This window comes from Pieris rapae, chromosome 18 (assembly GCF_905147795.1).
Source record: "Pieris rapae chromosome 18, ilPieRapa1.1, whole genome shotgun sequence".
Taxonomy (NCBI): Eukaryota; Metazoa; Arthropoda; class Insecta; order Lepidoptera; family Pieridae; genus Pieris; species Pieris rapae.
In genome coordinates, this window is record NC_059526.1 from 5,144,197 (window position 1) to 5,161,519 (window position 17,323).

At 30.6% G+C, this 17,323-nt stretch overlaps 1 protein-coding gene across 1 annotated transcript in view; it reads left to right on the forward strand.

Moving 5' to 3' along the window:
• Nucleotides 1-181: 181 nt before the first annotated feature.
• The window catches only part of LOC110994496 (cyclic AMP response element-binding protein A), a 79,126-nt gene continuing 61,984 nt past the window's right edge, over nt 182-17,323 (forward strand). The window contains exon 1 of the mRNA XM_022261163.2: nt 182-491. Coding sequence (XP_022116855.1) covers nt 426-491 — 66 coding nt within the window. The 5' untranslated portion in view covers nt 182-425. The remainder of the gene's footprint in view (nt 492-17,323) is intronic.

Sequence of the window (17,323 nt, forward strand, 5' to 3'; positions counted from 1 at the left end):
CAGTTGCAATAAATTTGAAATTAAAGACCTACTTTTCAAATAATTAACTCGTAAAGCATCAGTAACAAAAATGAATGCGTATGAATCAACAGGCTAAAGCAAATATTTTCATACAATCGGGCATCCCCGAGTCCTACGTTATATAGTTTTTTACCCCCTTTATGAATGAACGCGGGGAGCCGGCAGCCGCGCCCGCGGCCCATTCGCTCGTCAACTGCGGCCGAGATAACGTGTCTGCGCCACTCAAACACACGCTCGCGATAAGTGAAAATTATTCTCACAAACAAGCAACAAATGGCCAACAGTGAAACGTAAACAAGTGATACAGTGAAGTTCAATACTTTCTGAGTTCCCCTCGAGAAACTACTGAACTGCTTGTGGAAGTTTGTGAAGTGCAAGTCGGCGGCTTGAAACCTGGCCCCGACATGGAGAGTTGCTACTTCGATATCTCCAACGACCTAAAGGATGTCTGGGACGCGGACATCGACCCGGTGAGTACGACCTTCTTATCTTCTTATCTGAGATGGTAACACGTGAGATGAGATGCTCCTGAGAAAGCGACTGAAATAACCAGTAAAACTGGACTTTATTACCGTTTACAAGCAGTTTTAAATTTACTAATGAAATATAATTAATCCCGATTATTTATACAGTAACCGGGTATATATTGTTATTTATTACGAAATTCATTTTGCATAGCAAGTAGATAAGTTGTTGGTTTTATTACTCAACGATTGTGAGTGTTATAAATTGTTTATCAACATTCAGTATGTACAATCATATTGAAACATACTTTTTGAAATGAATTAATACTACTATATATATATATATATTCTCGTGACCTACCCACATTTAAAAGCAACAGTGATAAACTTGGTTAAAAGTTAATGTGACAGGAAAACTGTAATTAGGTATCATACAAAGCACAGTAGCAGGTATAAAGTTCACTCAATTGTATACATTTAAACTTCAGTTCCAAATTATACCATAGAACGACTAATTCCTGAAAGTCAGGTGGGTATTTAAAAGGAATGTTTATGACAGGACTATTGTCGCAATCGGAGCCACTAACACATTAATTCCTTTTATTTTTATTTATTTCTAAGTTGCTGTTAGATAACGTAACTGATATGATCACCATATCTTATCATCCCGACTTTGATCGTAAAAAAATAACACGAATTTTAATAAAATTCTATATGTAGGTATTATTATATACAGGGTAACAGGTTGATTGGTAATTTCAAATTTATTCAAACGACGTCTTGAAATAAATGTTAAATATATGTATATACGAAACTGATAAGGTCATGTTCTAGAACAAACTCATATAAAGTGATTTACATTATAAAAAATATGTATAGTGTGCATGGCGCATATAACGTATAACCCTTGGATGGGACCTGGATGAGATTCCTATAACTAAAATAATCAACTGAAAAATATTAATGAAACACGCAACACAAATAGTATATCTCTTCCAGATATAAGCCTAATTGTTTTAAATAAAACTTATTTCGCCTTAGCCCTCAGCAATTGAGATATGAAAATAATATACCGTTTCTATCCGTTGAACTAAATAGAATTTATTTTCATACACCTATTTTTATTATACAAATTAAACATAAGGTAATCCTTTTCACTAAACTTTCCAGAAATTTCTGGTGCTATCAATCAAAAAGAATATTGAATCCTAGGTGTATCAACCGGTTACCCATCCGCTCTTAAAACTGGCTCAGGTTAATTTGATCTTCCCATAAGAATGTGGTTTTAAGTGCTCTGCATACATGGGAATTGTTAAATGTAAACTAGGATTGAAGAAGGTCTTAAAATGCCCGTATGCCTGGCTGGATATAGGTTCGATGCCTTGAATGCCTTGCGTGTACGCGAGTTTAAATAAACTAGTTAAATTTTTAAAAGGTTTTAAGTTTTTTCTATATTATTTTGTTAAAATTGTATATCATCGTTTTTAGATAAATGTTTATAATTACAAAAGCTTTTGTTTTTGATACTTGCACATACAAAACCAGAGTTACTATAGTTGCGTATAGGTATGTTTTGTTTACTATGTCCAAAATTTTGGGGAAGAGGTCATTGAGTCTGCTATTAGGGAGCACCTGTAACCGGTTCTTGGTTATGCCTGACGTCACTGGTATAACCCAGCTAAATGAGGTAGTAAGTTTTGCGAAGTGAGTTCTTACTAGCATAGGGTTTTTCTATTTGGTCATATAACATGGTCTCAAACGGTACACCGTGGTGCGACGACCGTGCGTTGAACCAAGATCTCTTGGATTTATTAAATTTATTGACATGTAAACTATACAATAAATTCACAAGCCTTTGACGTTCAATTTGCTGAGTAAATTGATTCCTCTCCTGGGGGAGTGTAGAGTGTCGTGGTGCGGCGCTAACTGGGTACATGAAAAATAAACCTACGTCGTAGTTTATAATAAGTTTATAATTTACGCGTATAGAAAGCATGAAGCCTATCTCCTCTCATCGACTTATGTCGGGTTCGTTTATGCAAAATACCAATACGTACACCTAAATACGAGATATTTTATTATTATTTAATAAATTATCAAATGCTCGTGGGAGTCACTTGTTTATATAAATTAGGATGTTTTAACCAAATTTGCATTTTAATTTATTTTTTTACTTTTGGGGCATTTCTCAGTATGTTTTATGGTAATGATAATTTAATTAGTTATCCCTCGAAAATGCTATTAGTTGATAGATACATAAAATTGTAATTAATTAATTATCTCCAATGTTCTCAGAAGATAGGACAAACATAATATAGTCATGTAATCCTTTATTATAAAGATCATATGTGAAAAATCTATGTTTTCAAATTCGTATTAACAAACAAACAAAAATCATTTATTCATATAGGTAACATAATGCACACTTATGAACGTCAAAAAAAAAGAAATATTCATTAAATTATTCTAATTTTACATTTACTGCCAGTTCTCAAATCAAGGGCATAGAACGGAAGAGAAGAACTGGCAATACACTCTCCGCCACTCTTTTTAATCGCCAAGTCATTATTTATTCTAATTATATGAATATTCTTAGCTTTGGTCAAGATGTAGAACTTTTATTACAATCGTTAAAACTGATTAAACTCATTCGGACAAGTAAATAATGATTAGCTAAGCGAAATATGTAATAACACTTAATATTTAGCTGGCCTTTCTTCCGGTATTCAAGTATTTCCTACAGTTATCGTAACATAACTGAAGCATTCTCACATTGGATTGTTATAATGGTAATTGAATTTCCTTTTCGAATACCTCTCTTGTTCCAAAGGATTAAGGATAAATGGCAGTTGTCAGAGCTCCGTCAAGCTGGAACCCGCTTTAGAAAAAACTTGATTTTTCTAAATTTACTTTTATCTACAAACGATGCTAGTAAATGTAGTAAACTTTATTTTTTTGTAGTATCATTAATTGCGCCGAAAAAATAATTCATACCGCGCAAAGCAGGAAATATTACAAATAATTCGATAAAAAACTTTGAAACGGGTGCTAAATTGTTTGTAGTTTATTGTAGTGACAAAAAAAATTTTTTTTTACCCCACTTTATTAAAAACTACAGAATAGATGCTAAAATAACGGAACTATGCAAAAGAAAGACACCGACTCAAAAACTACAAACGATGCTCATAAATGTAATATACTTTATTTTTTTGTAGTATCATTAATTGCGCCGAAAAAATAATTAATACCGCGCAAAGCAGGAAATATTACAAATAATTCGATAAAAAACTTTGAAACGGGTGCTAAATTGTTTGTAGTTTATTGTAGTGACAAAAAAAAATTTTTTTTTACCCCACTTTATTAAAAACTACAGAATAGATGCTAAAATAACGGAACTATGCAAAAGAAAGACACCGACTCAAAAACCACAAACGATGCTCATAAATGTAGTATACTTTATTTTTTTGTAGTATCATTAATTGCGCCGAAAAAATAATTAATACCGCGCAAAGCAGGAAATATTACAAATAATTCGATAAAAAACTTTGAAACGGGTGCTAAATTGTTTGTAGTTTATTGTAGTGAGAAAAAAAAATTTTTTTTACCCCACTTTATTAAAAACTACGGAATAGATGCTAAAATAACGGAACTATGCAAAAAAAAGACACCGACTCAAAAACTACAAACGATGCTCATAACTGTAGTATACTTTATTTTTTTGTAGTATCATTAATTGCGCCGAAAAAATAATTAATACCGCGCAAAGCAGGAAATATTACAAATAATTCGATAAAAAACTTTGAAACGGGTGCTAAATTGTTTGTAGTTTATTGTAGTGACAAAAAAAAATTTTTTACCCCACTTTTTTAAAAACTACGGAATAGATGCTAAAATAACGGAACTATGCAAAAAAAGACACCGACTCAAAAACTACAAACGATGCTAGTAAATGTAGTAAACTTTATTTTTTTGTAGTATCATTAATTGCGCCGAAAAAATAATTAATACCGCGCAAAGCAGGAAATATTACAAATAATTCGATAAAAAAACTTTGAAACGGGTGCTAAATTGTTTGTAGTTTATTGTAGTGACAAAAAAAAAATTTTTTACCCCACTTTTTTAAAAACTACGGAATAGATGCTAAAATAACGGAACTATGCAAAAAAAGACACCGACTCAAAAACTACAAACGATGCTAGTAAATGTAGTAAACTTTATTTTTTTGTAGTATCATTAATTGCGCCGAAAAAATAATTCATACCGCGCAAAGCAGGAAATATTACAAATAATTCGATAAAAAACTTTGAAACGGGTGCTAAATTGTTTGTAGTTTATTGTAGTGACAAAAAAAAATTTTTTTACCCCACTTTATTCAAAACTACGGAATAGATGCTAAAATAACGGAACTTTGCAAAAAAAAAGACACCGACTCAAAAACTACAAACGATGCTAGTAAATGTAGGAAACTTTATTTTTTTGTAGTATCATTAATTGCGCCGAAAAAATAATTAATACCGCGCAAAGCAGGAAATTTTACAAATAATTCGATAAAAAACTTTGAAACGGGTGCTAAATTGTTTGTAGTTTGTTGTAGTGACAAAAAAAATTTTTTTTTTACCCCACTTTATTAAAAACTACGGAATAGATGCTAAAATAACGAACCTATGCAAAAAAAGACACCGACTCAAAAACTACAAACGATGCTAGTAAATGTAGTAAACTTTATTTTTTTGAAGTATCATTAATTGCGCCGAAAAAATAATTCATACCGCGCAAAGCAGGAAATATTACAAATAATTCGATAAAAAACTTTGAAACGGGTGCTAAATTGTTTGTAGTTTATTGTAGTAACAAAAAATTTTTACTTTGTTTTATATTATTTTAAAGGATCGCAAGAATTCTACAATAGAGAGATTTTAAATCATTAAATAACACTTATTCCGAAACTACAAACGATACAGATGATTGTAGCTGAAATCAGTTGTTTGTAGTGACTGTCGAGCTCTTATTAGTGACGAGAGGCGAACAGATTCAAATGTTCAATAAGTCAATACACCTAGGACAATAATGAGCCTTAGATTCTATATCATTTGTAATTTAAAATAAAATAAAAATATTCACATATATATCATAATATATATATTTCTTGTGTGCGTGTGTATGTGACTGAACTCCTCCTAAACGACTGGACCAATTTTGATGAAATTTTTTGTGTGTGTTCGTGGAGATTCGAGAATGGTTTAGATTCACAATTTTGTCCGCTGGACAATGTTTTTTTAATTAATTAGTAGTTGTTGATTTTGGAATGTTTTACATTGGATCCGACAGACGGCGCTACCATCGCACTGTCAAATTTTAAATAATATTCGAATTTTAATTTTAGTCTGTCCCGACAGTTAGCGATGCGATCAAATTAAAAAAAAGTTTTGTTATCATTGTGTTATTGTAGACCATGTGCTGGATCGTTAGATATTGTCATAACATTTGAATAATAATTTTCATCAAAATGGTCCAGAATGTTTTAGCTTATTAAAAAAAGTTTGAAATTGTCAAATTAAAGACGTATAGACAGGACAAAGTCTGTCGGATCCGCTAGTATATATATATATATGTCACCGTAAGATTGTAAACATCGTTATATTACAATCTATCCAGTAAGATTGTAATCTATCGATAGATTGTGAACCGTATCATTATGATTGCAATTTAACGCATCTTTTTTCGCTATATTGTAATCTACTGAAGTGAACATATATTATATTATTCACATATATATATATATGTGAATATTTTTATTTTATTTTAAATTACAAATGATATGGAATCTAAGGCTCATTATTGTCCTAGGTGTATTGACTTATTGAACACTTGATTCTGTTCGCCTCTCGTCACTAATAAGAGCTCGACAGTCACTACAAACAACTGATTTCAGGTACAATCATCTGTATCGTTTGTAGTTTCGGAATAAGTGTTATTTGATGATTTAAAATCTCTCTATTGTAGAATTCTTGCGATCCTTTAAAATAATATAAAACAAAGTAAAATTTTTTTGTTACTACAATAAACTACAAACAATTTAGCATCCGTTTCAAAGTTTTTTATCGAATTATTTGTAATATTTCCTGCTTTGCGCGGTATGAATTATTTTTTCAGCGCAATTAATGATACTTCAAAAAAATAAAGTTTACTACATTTACTAGCATCGTTTGTAGTTTTTGAGTCGGTGTCTTTTTTTTTTGCATAGTTCCGTTATTTTAGCATCTATTCCGTAGTTTTGAATAAAGTGGGGTAAAAAATTTTTTTTTTGTCACTACAATAAACTACAAACAATTTAGCACCCGTTTCAAAGTTTTTTATCGAATTATTTGTAATATTTCCTGCTTTGCGCGGTATTAATTATTTTTTCGGCGCAATTAATGATACTACAAAAAAATAAAGTATAATACATTTATGAGCATCGTTTGTAGTTTTTGAGTCGGTGTCTTTTTTTTGCATAGTTCCGTTATTTTAGCATCTATTCTGTAGTTTTTAATAAAGTGGGGTAAAAAAAATTTTTTTTTGTCACTACAATAAACTACAAACAATTTAGCACCCGTTTCAAAGTTTTTTATCGAATTATTTGTAATATTTCCTGCTTTGCGCGGTATGAATTATTTTTTCGGCGCAATTAATGATACTACAAAAAAATAAAGTTTCCTACATTTACTAGCATCGTTTGTAGATAAAAGTAAATTTAGAAAAATCAAGTTTTTTCTAAAGCGGGTTCCAGCTTGACGGAGCTAGTTGTCAGTACTAATAACTTTAAAATGTTAGAATTACGAAACAAGAAAAAAACAAAACGAAGCTATCTATCTAGCTCTAAATAAATCAGGTTAAATAAAAGAAGTACATATATTTACTTAATTTATTTCTGAGATAATATATAAATAGAAATACCCGCTAAATATAAAAGTTTTCAATATCCTTGTAAAATGATTCATTTTAATATCACATATATCAGATCAGCATAAAAATTAGAAAAAACAATATTCATACTGCATTCTATTATTCTTCCCCTCGCCGACCATTATTTTGTCTAATAAATTCTAGGTTACATAATCTTTTTTTTCTTTTGGCTCTAACATTACATAATCTTAACCCCATGGACAATCGACTAGCCCGCCATTTTTACAATTTTGTTTATTTTATTTTATGACCTGGTAACATAGACCTTTTAGTCATCCATTTTTACAAACAATTCATATCAACCACAGATTCTACATTTAAATACAATTTTTTTTATCACTATATTCTGTAATTATTACCTTAAACCGAAAAAGTTTTCCTTTAACCTTTTAAATCAACGATAAAGACACTACATATCACGATTTTGTTTGTTTTATTTAACAATGAGAATATTACATAAGTAATAAATATGTATAATCGGCCATTGCGTCATTCACGATGTATTGGTGTAGTTTCAAAAACAAATGTGTTGATACAAGTGCAATAGGACATTGTTGCCGAACGGGACATACGTAATTTAAACATTATTTTATCGTATATAATTAATAGCCTGTATATTTTAAAATTACCTCTAATCAAAGTAGCATAAGTATGCGTGCGTCTAAATAAAGCGCTAGCAAATACAAAATAAATCGGAATGTCAAAACCAGTAATACTTCATCATCATTAGTTACTTCCATCTGCAAATAAAATGCCGCTATCTGAACCCAATAACATCTATTTTGTTGAAACTTGAAGAAACGTTCTTCGCAACAAAATACTGCACAATCTTACACACATTTATCTTATATTTTATCTTAATACAACTAAGATATCCAAAATTACAATTTGATACTGCTGTTACGAATAATCTAAAAACTGGAATTTCAATATTCGGCTTCATACAGTAAGAAGTTAAAAAATATTTTTGAAGCGAAACTTTTATATCGGCGTTAGAAAAAATTTACCGTCACATTTTTCGGTTACGCGTCACATTTACCACGGTTAATTCGAAGACATTCAAAGGCATTAATAACAAAAATGTGTAATAACAATGATAGTAATAATTCCATTACAATTAATGAAATTGTGATTTTAATTGTGTAAAAATTAGTTCATTAATTTACAAAAATATATAATATACTTATTTTAGAACTTATATTTAGTTTTTTTTATTTACTTAAAAATTCTCTAATTAAACTTTACTTTACCAATTTCTGTAAAGTTGCATATAGTATCATTTTTCGAAAAATAAAGAAAATAAAGAATTTTCACTTCTTACGTGTGTACACTAGTACACGCACACATTTTTTTTTATTAATGTCAGAGTGACCTCTATCAAATGTCAAGATAGATTTCCCAGGGTAATAAAACCATGGTTGCGCACCGAATGACTAAGGGCAGCAATCATTTTTCTATTCAATCTACTAAACCGCCATTTTCCGTAATTAATATTCCAAAAACAAGTATTTGACCTTACAAGATTAATGGCTTCAAATCAAATTCAACATATCAAGTGACATTTAGAAATTATACAAATAATGAATAATGTATCCAGAGCAAGTTTCTTTTTTAAGCGTTGCAACCCCGGCTCTCGTTTCGTTTCACGTGAAAGGCGCGGGGCAGTGTTGCTACTTTACATTCCTCTCACCGACGCCACGAATTCAGAGACTAAATAATTGTCATTCTTCATTAGCACTGTCTAGCGGCACATTTTTCTCGACACGGCTAATGACACATTGCATACCTATTTGGTTTACTTTAACTGTTTTTGGGGCGCCATACATAGCTATAGTACAGAAAACTTGGTCTCATGGAAAATTTTATTATTCTGTGCTGATAAAATCAACATCTGAAATTATTTTATCATAATCATATTAAAGCGTTGTAGCATAGCGTAAATAAATACATATAAATAAATAGTATGTGTAAGTAGTGTTGACCTGGCGTCTAAGACCTCATGGCATCGTGTATTCAAATCCCGGCAGTATCCTATTGCGCTTTTATGCGCAATAACTTTAGCAGCATGTCTTAAACCCAAAAATTTAAAACTTGAGTCAGGCACGGAAACTTTACCACCTACTTTTCTATATGTATCTAGTCCTGCCATAAGTTCTGTTACACATGAAAATCCTTTTTTTTAGCCCTTCAAAACTGACCAAAATTTGAAGTCTAAAGGGTTGAGGTCTGCGCTAGATGAGGGCCAGTCTTCAGCTCTTATAAAGTCCAGAACGTCAATTGCCGAGAGGGTGCAGAATCCTGCTGAAAAGTCCAGGATATATTTTTAGTTTATTGCTGAGAGGTTTTACAACATGATCCAAGACTGTTATCTTGATCATGTGAAACTACAGCCAAATATTACTTTGACTTGTTTTCATCCGAGTAATGATGCTACATATGAAAATTATTATTATTAATAAATTACCAAGTAAGCCTAAAGTTAAATGTATTATTGGTAGGAAATGATATCTTCTTACATTAGCTAGTACGTAACATATTGTCACCGACAATTTAATTGAAAAATTGTCTTTCATACCTAGCTTCCACACCGCAGTCCTTATTACTTGTAGAGATTGAAATTTTGTAATGGTATTTTATATTGTTTTGTAACGTCTGTAAATACTTTGGTTTATGTAATTTGACATTTTACCAGACAATTATTTATGATGTCTACAGATTTAATAAATTTTGACTTGTATTTTATAAAAAATTTATAAATATAGAAATTCCACCCGTATCACCTCGACGTCCGCCGTTACACAACTGCGCGTTTTTCAAGGAAGTTTTTGCCGCGCACCACCACTTTTTGGAACCAGCTGCCCACCGAAGTATTTCCGAACCAATTCGACTTAGGGTCCTTCAAGAAAAGAGTGTACAAATTTTTAAAAGGCCGGCACTCCCGAGCCCTCTGGCATTGAGTGTCCATGGGTGGCGGTATCACTAAACATCAGGTGAGCCTCCTGCCCGTTTGCACCCTGTTCTATATTAAAAAAAAAATCGATTACAGAGACTTATCGAAGTATTAAACGTTATCTCACCGCTGTTGTACTAAGTTGTGAAACTTTCATTAAACCCAAGAAGATTTCTATCACATTTCATAACATAGAAACTGCGAGATAAATCAGTTAACTAATATGAGACATTTACAATAATAAGTTATTAGTATTGTTTTAGGTATAAAGTTTATTTAAGTTTTTACTTTCTCTCTTCAAGTATTCTTAAGTTTATGGTCGCCTTCGTTCAAAGCCATAACATTTTTAAGTCCATTTAAATATATTTTTAAAATTTTGATAGGCCATACAATATTAATTTTTTGAAAAAAAAAAATTTTGTTCATCCTACTAATCTTTAAGTGAGATACATATTTATAACAATTTGGGCCAATTAAAAATTTATTTATTTATATCGTAATCCAATAATACACTAATTAAGATGACATAACAACAATTACATAGTTACTTATCAACAAATTACACAACCATTGCGGTGAAGATATTTTCTCTTACGTCCTCTGATAATCGCGACCCATGACCTTTGGATAAAAAGAAATAAAGGTGATTTAGACAACTTGAAGGTCATCGAATATAAAATGAGGCCCCACCTAGTCCTATTCGTATTAAATAACAATATTAATATTTAATTTAATCGCGGATGTGGGCTGTCATTTTACGAGTCTCTATAATGGTCTATAATAGTTTAGAATATTAGTATTCTTTTTGTTTGTAAAGAAATTATTCAAATTAATAATAGAAAGTATTTTATATGGTGTTTTCTAAAAGATAGTTATTGACTGATTATTTATTACTTATTTTAGTAAATAAGTGTTGTGCATTACCCAACTTTCCTTCTGGGAGTACATTGTCTTCACATACAATTATTTAACTATGTGGCAAGAGACAAGATATTAAAAAATTAGACGTTGAATTAAACTGTAACTAAAAAAAAATAAGAAGTTTAAATTCATATGGTACATAGGAATTGGTTTTGATTACTATGATATATTAAAATAAAATAAAATATGTATATTTTGCAATGCATTGTTTATATTCTATATATGTTTTTTCTGTAATGCATTATAGAAAGAGAAATTTAAAGATAACTAATCAGACAAAGTTTAAATTTCAGCCGTAAAAATATTTGATAGCGCTGAATTTTTTTATCACTGACAGTTTTCATATAGAATTGAAAAGATCTACTGACAAAATCAGTTTAGTATTGCTATTGCCAATAAAATTTGAAATGGTTTTTCCATTTACAGTATCAGTAAAAAATTGGTGAAGCGATATCCTATTGGACTCGCCCGTGGTGGTGTTATTGCGGAGTTCTCACGCTGAATAGTAATTAAAATGTTACATGATCCCTTTGAAAGTTCCCGAGGTAATCGGACATTGCACTTATTGCGAGCATCAGACCTAGATCACGTACCTACCTCTTACCTTACTTGGCAGATTGAGTGTAATGAAAAGTATGTAAATTTGTTTTTTTTTTTTATTTATGCAACTATCTACATACTAATTTTAAAATACGTGGAAAATTTGCGATGAAATCGTCTGTTTTTCCTACCAATAACAATTGTTTTCCATTTTCCTTATAAGATAAACTAGAGTTGTTTTTATTGCTATCTAAATTAGCTATTTTGGATAAGTTTATTTTCCTCACACAATTAGTTTCCGTTTCTCGAACCCGTTTTAAAGGTATGCAGGAAGCGTATAGCTGGTTTGGAAACTGATTTTCCTTTATCATATCTTTTATGATAAACATATATACTAAATACATAGAAATATAGATTATATACTCGTAGATATACGTAGGTATAAATACATTTTTATTACTTGCAAGCTAACTTTTTATGTTAAAGATTTCACCATTAATTTTAATTAATTAAAATGCCCAATGAGAAAGGTACAATTAAATTATACTTAATAAAATAAAATACAAAGAGTTATAACATAAATTTGCTAATGTAATTATGAAGTTAATGTGAATAAACGTTTTGGTAGAGCAACTTTCTATCAGTCGCACACGAGCATGATCATATCGAGAATTCCGACTCTAGACAACTTTGTAACAAGTAAAAGTGATAGCATGCTACCTACCGCACCCATTATAAATATACAATATTATTTTATATATTTACTTCATGATCTTGTAAAGATCTAATATTCAGAGATACTTAAAAAGGAGAAAATTAGAGGGCTCATAGAAAATGTCCGTCGTTCCACAACCGAGCGTTTTCCAAGATATTGCCGCGCTCCACCACTATGTGGAACCAATTAGACTTAGGATCGTTAAGAAAAAAGCGTACCAATTCTTGAAAGACCGACAACGCATCTGAGAGCCTTCTGGCAATGTCAGTGTCCATGGGCGGCGGTATCACTTAACATCAGATGAGCCTCCTGCCCGTTTGCCTCCTATTACCTACGTAAATAAATACTTTCAATAGTGCAATTTCCGATTACATACCTCATGGACTTTAAAAAGTGGTCGTGTGACATTATATATAACAAAAAATAATAAAAATCGGGAAAGAACGTTCATAAGAAGAATATTTATCAGCATTACGATGTATGTTTCTTTCTATGCCCGCACTCGCTAGTTTGCCGAAAACATCGTGAGTAAATATCGACGGCTTGTTTCAGACATAGAACGCTGAAAAATTATCTCATAACATAGAACTCTTAAGCCAAAAACGTAGCAAATTAGTTTTTTTAATACTACTTTTTGTTTAAATTTTCCGTAGTTACTAGAAATAATTAAGTAGAAAAAAACAAAGAAAATTTCTATGTCTAATTATTGTAGTTACGCAACAAACATAGTATAAATTGCTTGAATTCCACGTGTGGCTTATCAGCACAGCCTTGTGATCGCTTCGATACGTTTCCATAAAAATTTTCACATAAATTCGCTTTAAATGCGAAACGAACTTACTTACCAAGGTGATACTGAATTTTATTGCATTTTTTTGTTAATATCGAATATAGAAAATGCTAGGGAACTGGTTTGAAAACACTTGTGTACACTTGTGTCGGAAGGTCACATTTCTTTTAAAATTATTAAAATTCAAAAGCGCTTTGTAATTTTAAGTATTTAACACCGTGTCTAAAATGATATATTCAAGTAATTGATTTCTAGTACTTTCGTTTATAAATAAATTTCTTTATGTTTTTATACCAGTATCCAATCCACTGAATAATAAGTGGTCGCCTAGTGGCATATATTCGCTTATCTGAATTGAAATCCTTCTCGCTGATCACCTACTTGGGGAGCATTCAAGTAAATAACACTCGCTTTTCATTGCTTAACGATACGAAAATATGATATTAAGTTCTTACATATGAAATTGACGTTTTGTGGCTACTATGACCTCAAATATCACCTCAAGGGTTGGGAATTCCAAATTCAAATTTTAACAGAAAATTTACTCGTGCATTTGTTTTTCGAAAACTATGATTCATATTATTTTTTCTTATATAAGCTATATATATATATACGAGTAGATAGATTTTTTATTTTACACATTTCATTCTGTTATTCATAATAGATTTTACTGCTACAATTCGATCCTTCATAACCGTATTTACCTCCATGGGTTGAACTCAGAAAACATTATACTCATACTGTAGGAATGAGGGAAACCATACAACGCGGACGGGTCTTCAACCGTAGTAAGATCTACATTAATTATGTAAAACGATTTTTAAAATCTTGTTAGAAAATATTTTTAACTATCACTAACTAGTGATAGTTATAGGTTGAACTGTGCCTATGAGCAAAGATTATTACCAAGAATGTATGTATCGACATTAAAAACACAAACGGCATTTGTACTATTTCTTATAAACCAACTAATTTTGGGTATCCCAAGAAATATAAAACGGAAGTCTTGAGGTATTTCCGGAGATATCTGTGATAATATAATGCAATTAGGTTTTCCCGAAAGATAACAAATGAGGATCAAATTATATGATAGCACATTTGCTATTAGATAAGCAGATATTCATTACGTAAAAATCTACGTATATTTGTATTTTGTGTTCGAGATTTATGTTGTTTTAGAATGTTTCAATCGGCAAATTGTATTGAATATTATTAAGTATTTAAAATAATAGGAAACGATTTTATTTATCACATTTTAATAATCCGCCATTTTGCCTGCTTTGGTCTGTGGTTATTTGTGTGAAGTTAGGATTTTTTTTATTATATATTGAAACACTTTGACACATAATTATTTATATCTAATTAATGTAAGATAAGTGCTATCGGATGTCATATCAATAATAAATAAAATACATTTTGGATAATCGGCCATTACGAAAAACAACCTTGAAATGTCATAAAAACGATAATATCTGATCATCATTGAGACTGTAGATAAAATATAAATTACACTATACTTTATGATTCACTTCATTTAGGACTCTGTGACATCTTTGATGTTACGTAGATACGGTTTCTTGGCGATATCATTTGCAAATTTGAATTATATTAAAAATTAATTTTTTTTTAATGTTAGATTAAGTAAGATTTCTCTTGACTTATTTTTCGTTTTCAAAGTTATTTAAAATCAGTCTGATTTCCGTATTAAGTTAATTATGATCTCGACATTAAATATTATTTTATTTTCAAAACGCAAATGTTAAAACCCTATTCTACTGAGTTAATTACTTCGCTACTTGAGCGTTTGATTCAATTAAAATCATAAAGCCGCTGTTGAAGTAACTCGATTATGAAGCGAATAATGTAAATATGAAAATCGATTTCCCGGAATCGATTGTAGTCTAGAAATCAGGCTCCAAATGCCAGTGCAATAGCAACGCATGAATGCTTGCGACATAGTAGAATAAATATATGGTATGCCAAACGTGATTTCCACTTTATATTATGTAGTGTACTACTTTTTGTCGGTCGTAGAGTACATACAGCTTTTTCGTTACCAAACATATTTTTCTAATTCGAATGACATAATAATAAAATACCGAGTTTTAGACAGTCCAAGAAGAACAATACTCTGAGCCGGGTTTTTAGTAACTAAAAATTGCCATTATAAATATTTCTAAAAAAAATATAGTATAAAGCTTGCTTTGGCATATATATTATGGACTAACAAATCGTTTTATCTGTTGAAATCAAAGCAATTTAAGTCGACAACTTCCTTTATTCTGGTATATACCGTAATACTTTTAATGATTCATAACTCAATGAAACGATTTTAATGATTCATGAACAACGGGACGGTACACGCGTGCGGGAGGAAGTGACAGGTGCAATGTCACTGCAGATACATAATGCTTTTAAGAAGTGTCTTTCAAGTACTTAACAAGATTATCTGACATTAATCCCAAATTTGTGTGTTGGTATCATTAAAAACATAATTGATTCGTGTTTTTTGTCTATGGTACACAGCGCTTTTTTGTTTCAACTATATCTAGTCTGTGGCTAGGATTGTAAGTAGAACATGGCGGGTAATTTTGTGCCCACTCACCACTGTCAATTTCATAAAATTAAATTCTCAATATTAGTTTTTTCCCAAAAGGAAGATAGCGGAATATAAAATGAGGTGAGAAAAATTTACTACCAAGAAAAAAAGTGCAAAATACTTTTAAGTTCAAGTATAAGGAAAAACCCGAAAATATCTCATCATATTTCTTTTTTAATTTTTCCCTTACTAGGGTTGTCTGGAAGAGATCGCTTGTTAGCGATAAGGCCGCTCGTTACATCCTTTCTAACTTTTATATATTGTGTTATTTGTTTTTTTTTCTTTTATACAACGAAGTGTGAATAAATAAATTACATATTAAGTAGATAACTTTTTACAACAGTTGCTTATGTCAAATCTTCAAGGCAAAGTATTTTTCTCATAAAACTTATTTAAAAATGCTTATTGCGATTGACTAGATTCTAGAACATGGTATCAAAAAAACCTTCGCGTAAGTGAAAAATAAACAACCATTTTAATATGTATTGAAATACCTAAGATTCCACAAAACCAAACATTAACTTAAAAATGCAATTGACGTCACGGCTACATGCACGTTAAATAACTAGAAAATATGTTTTGTTCAAATCATTTTAATTTTAAGAAAGACGGGAGTATATCAAATATGGAAAAATTAAATGATTTAAATTGTACTATAATATTGTGTTGTTTTTATATAAAATTGAAACAACATAATATTATTGATAAACGTTTTAATAAAATCTGTAACCTTTTTGTAAAGGTTTCTCTAAAGTAATAAATATTTAAAATAATGTTCAATAAACCGATACATTAACTTTTCATTGTTTTATCCTTAACATAATCGTGTCATGTGGTTATAAATAAACGACACTAATTAACAAATTCGCGAATTATTACGAATAAGAACAGCCAGAGGTTTTAATATAATTCATAAAAATTACAGAATTCACTTCCACCGATTTTAACTTCCACCAGTTTTTTAAATAATTAAAAGCTATTTGATCTGTTTTAATCATAAACATATTTAAATATTATTTGTACGGTTTTATTTACTTTATTTGGTTCATATTGATTATCAAATATGAGGGTAAACAGCAAAGAGATTGCATTCTATCCGTCGCCAAAAATGAATGGTGTTCGTAGGGTTTGGTTATTGGGATGCAGATAGGAGATCGATCGACTGTCACGGTCTGATCTGAGATTGTGGATTAATTGTTGGGTTCGGGCGTTATACGATACCTAAATTAATATGACAAAAAATAGTAACTAACCTTACAACAAAAGTCTATGTTTATAATAACAGAATGCCATCCACATCGGATGCTTCATTTAGGGCCTGTTTCACAATGTATGGTTAAAGTGCCAAATAGCTATGCAACACATTTGTAAGATAAAA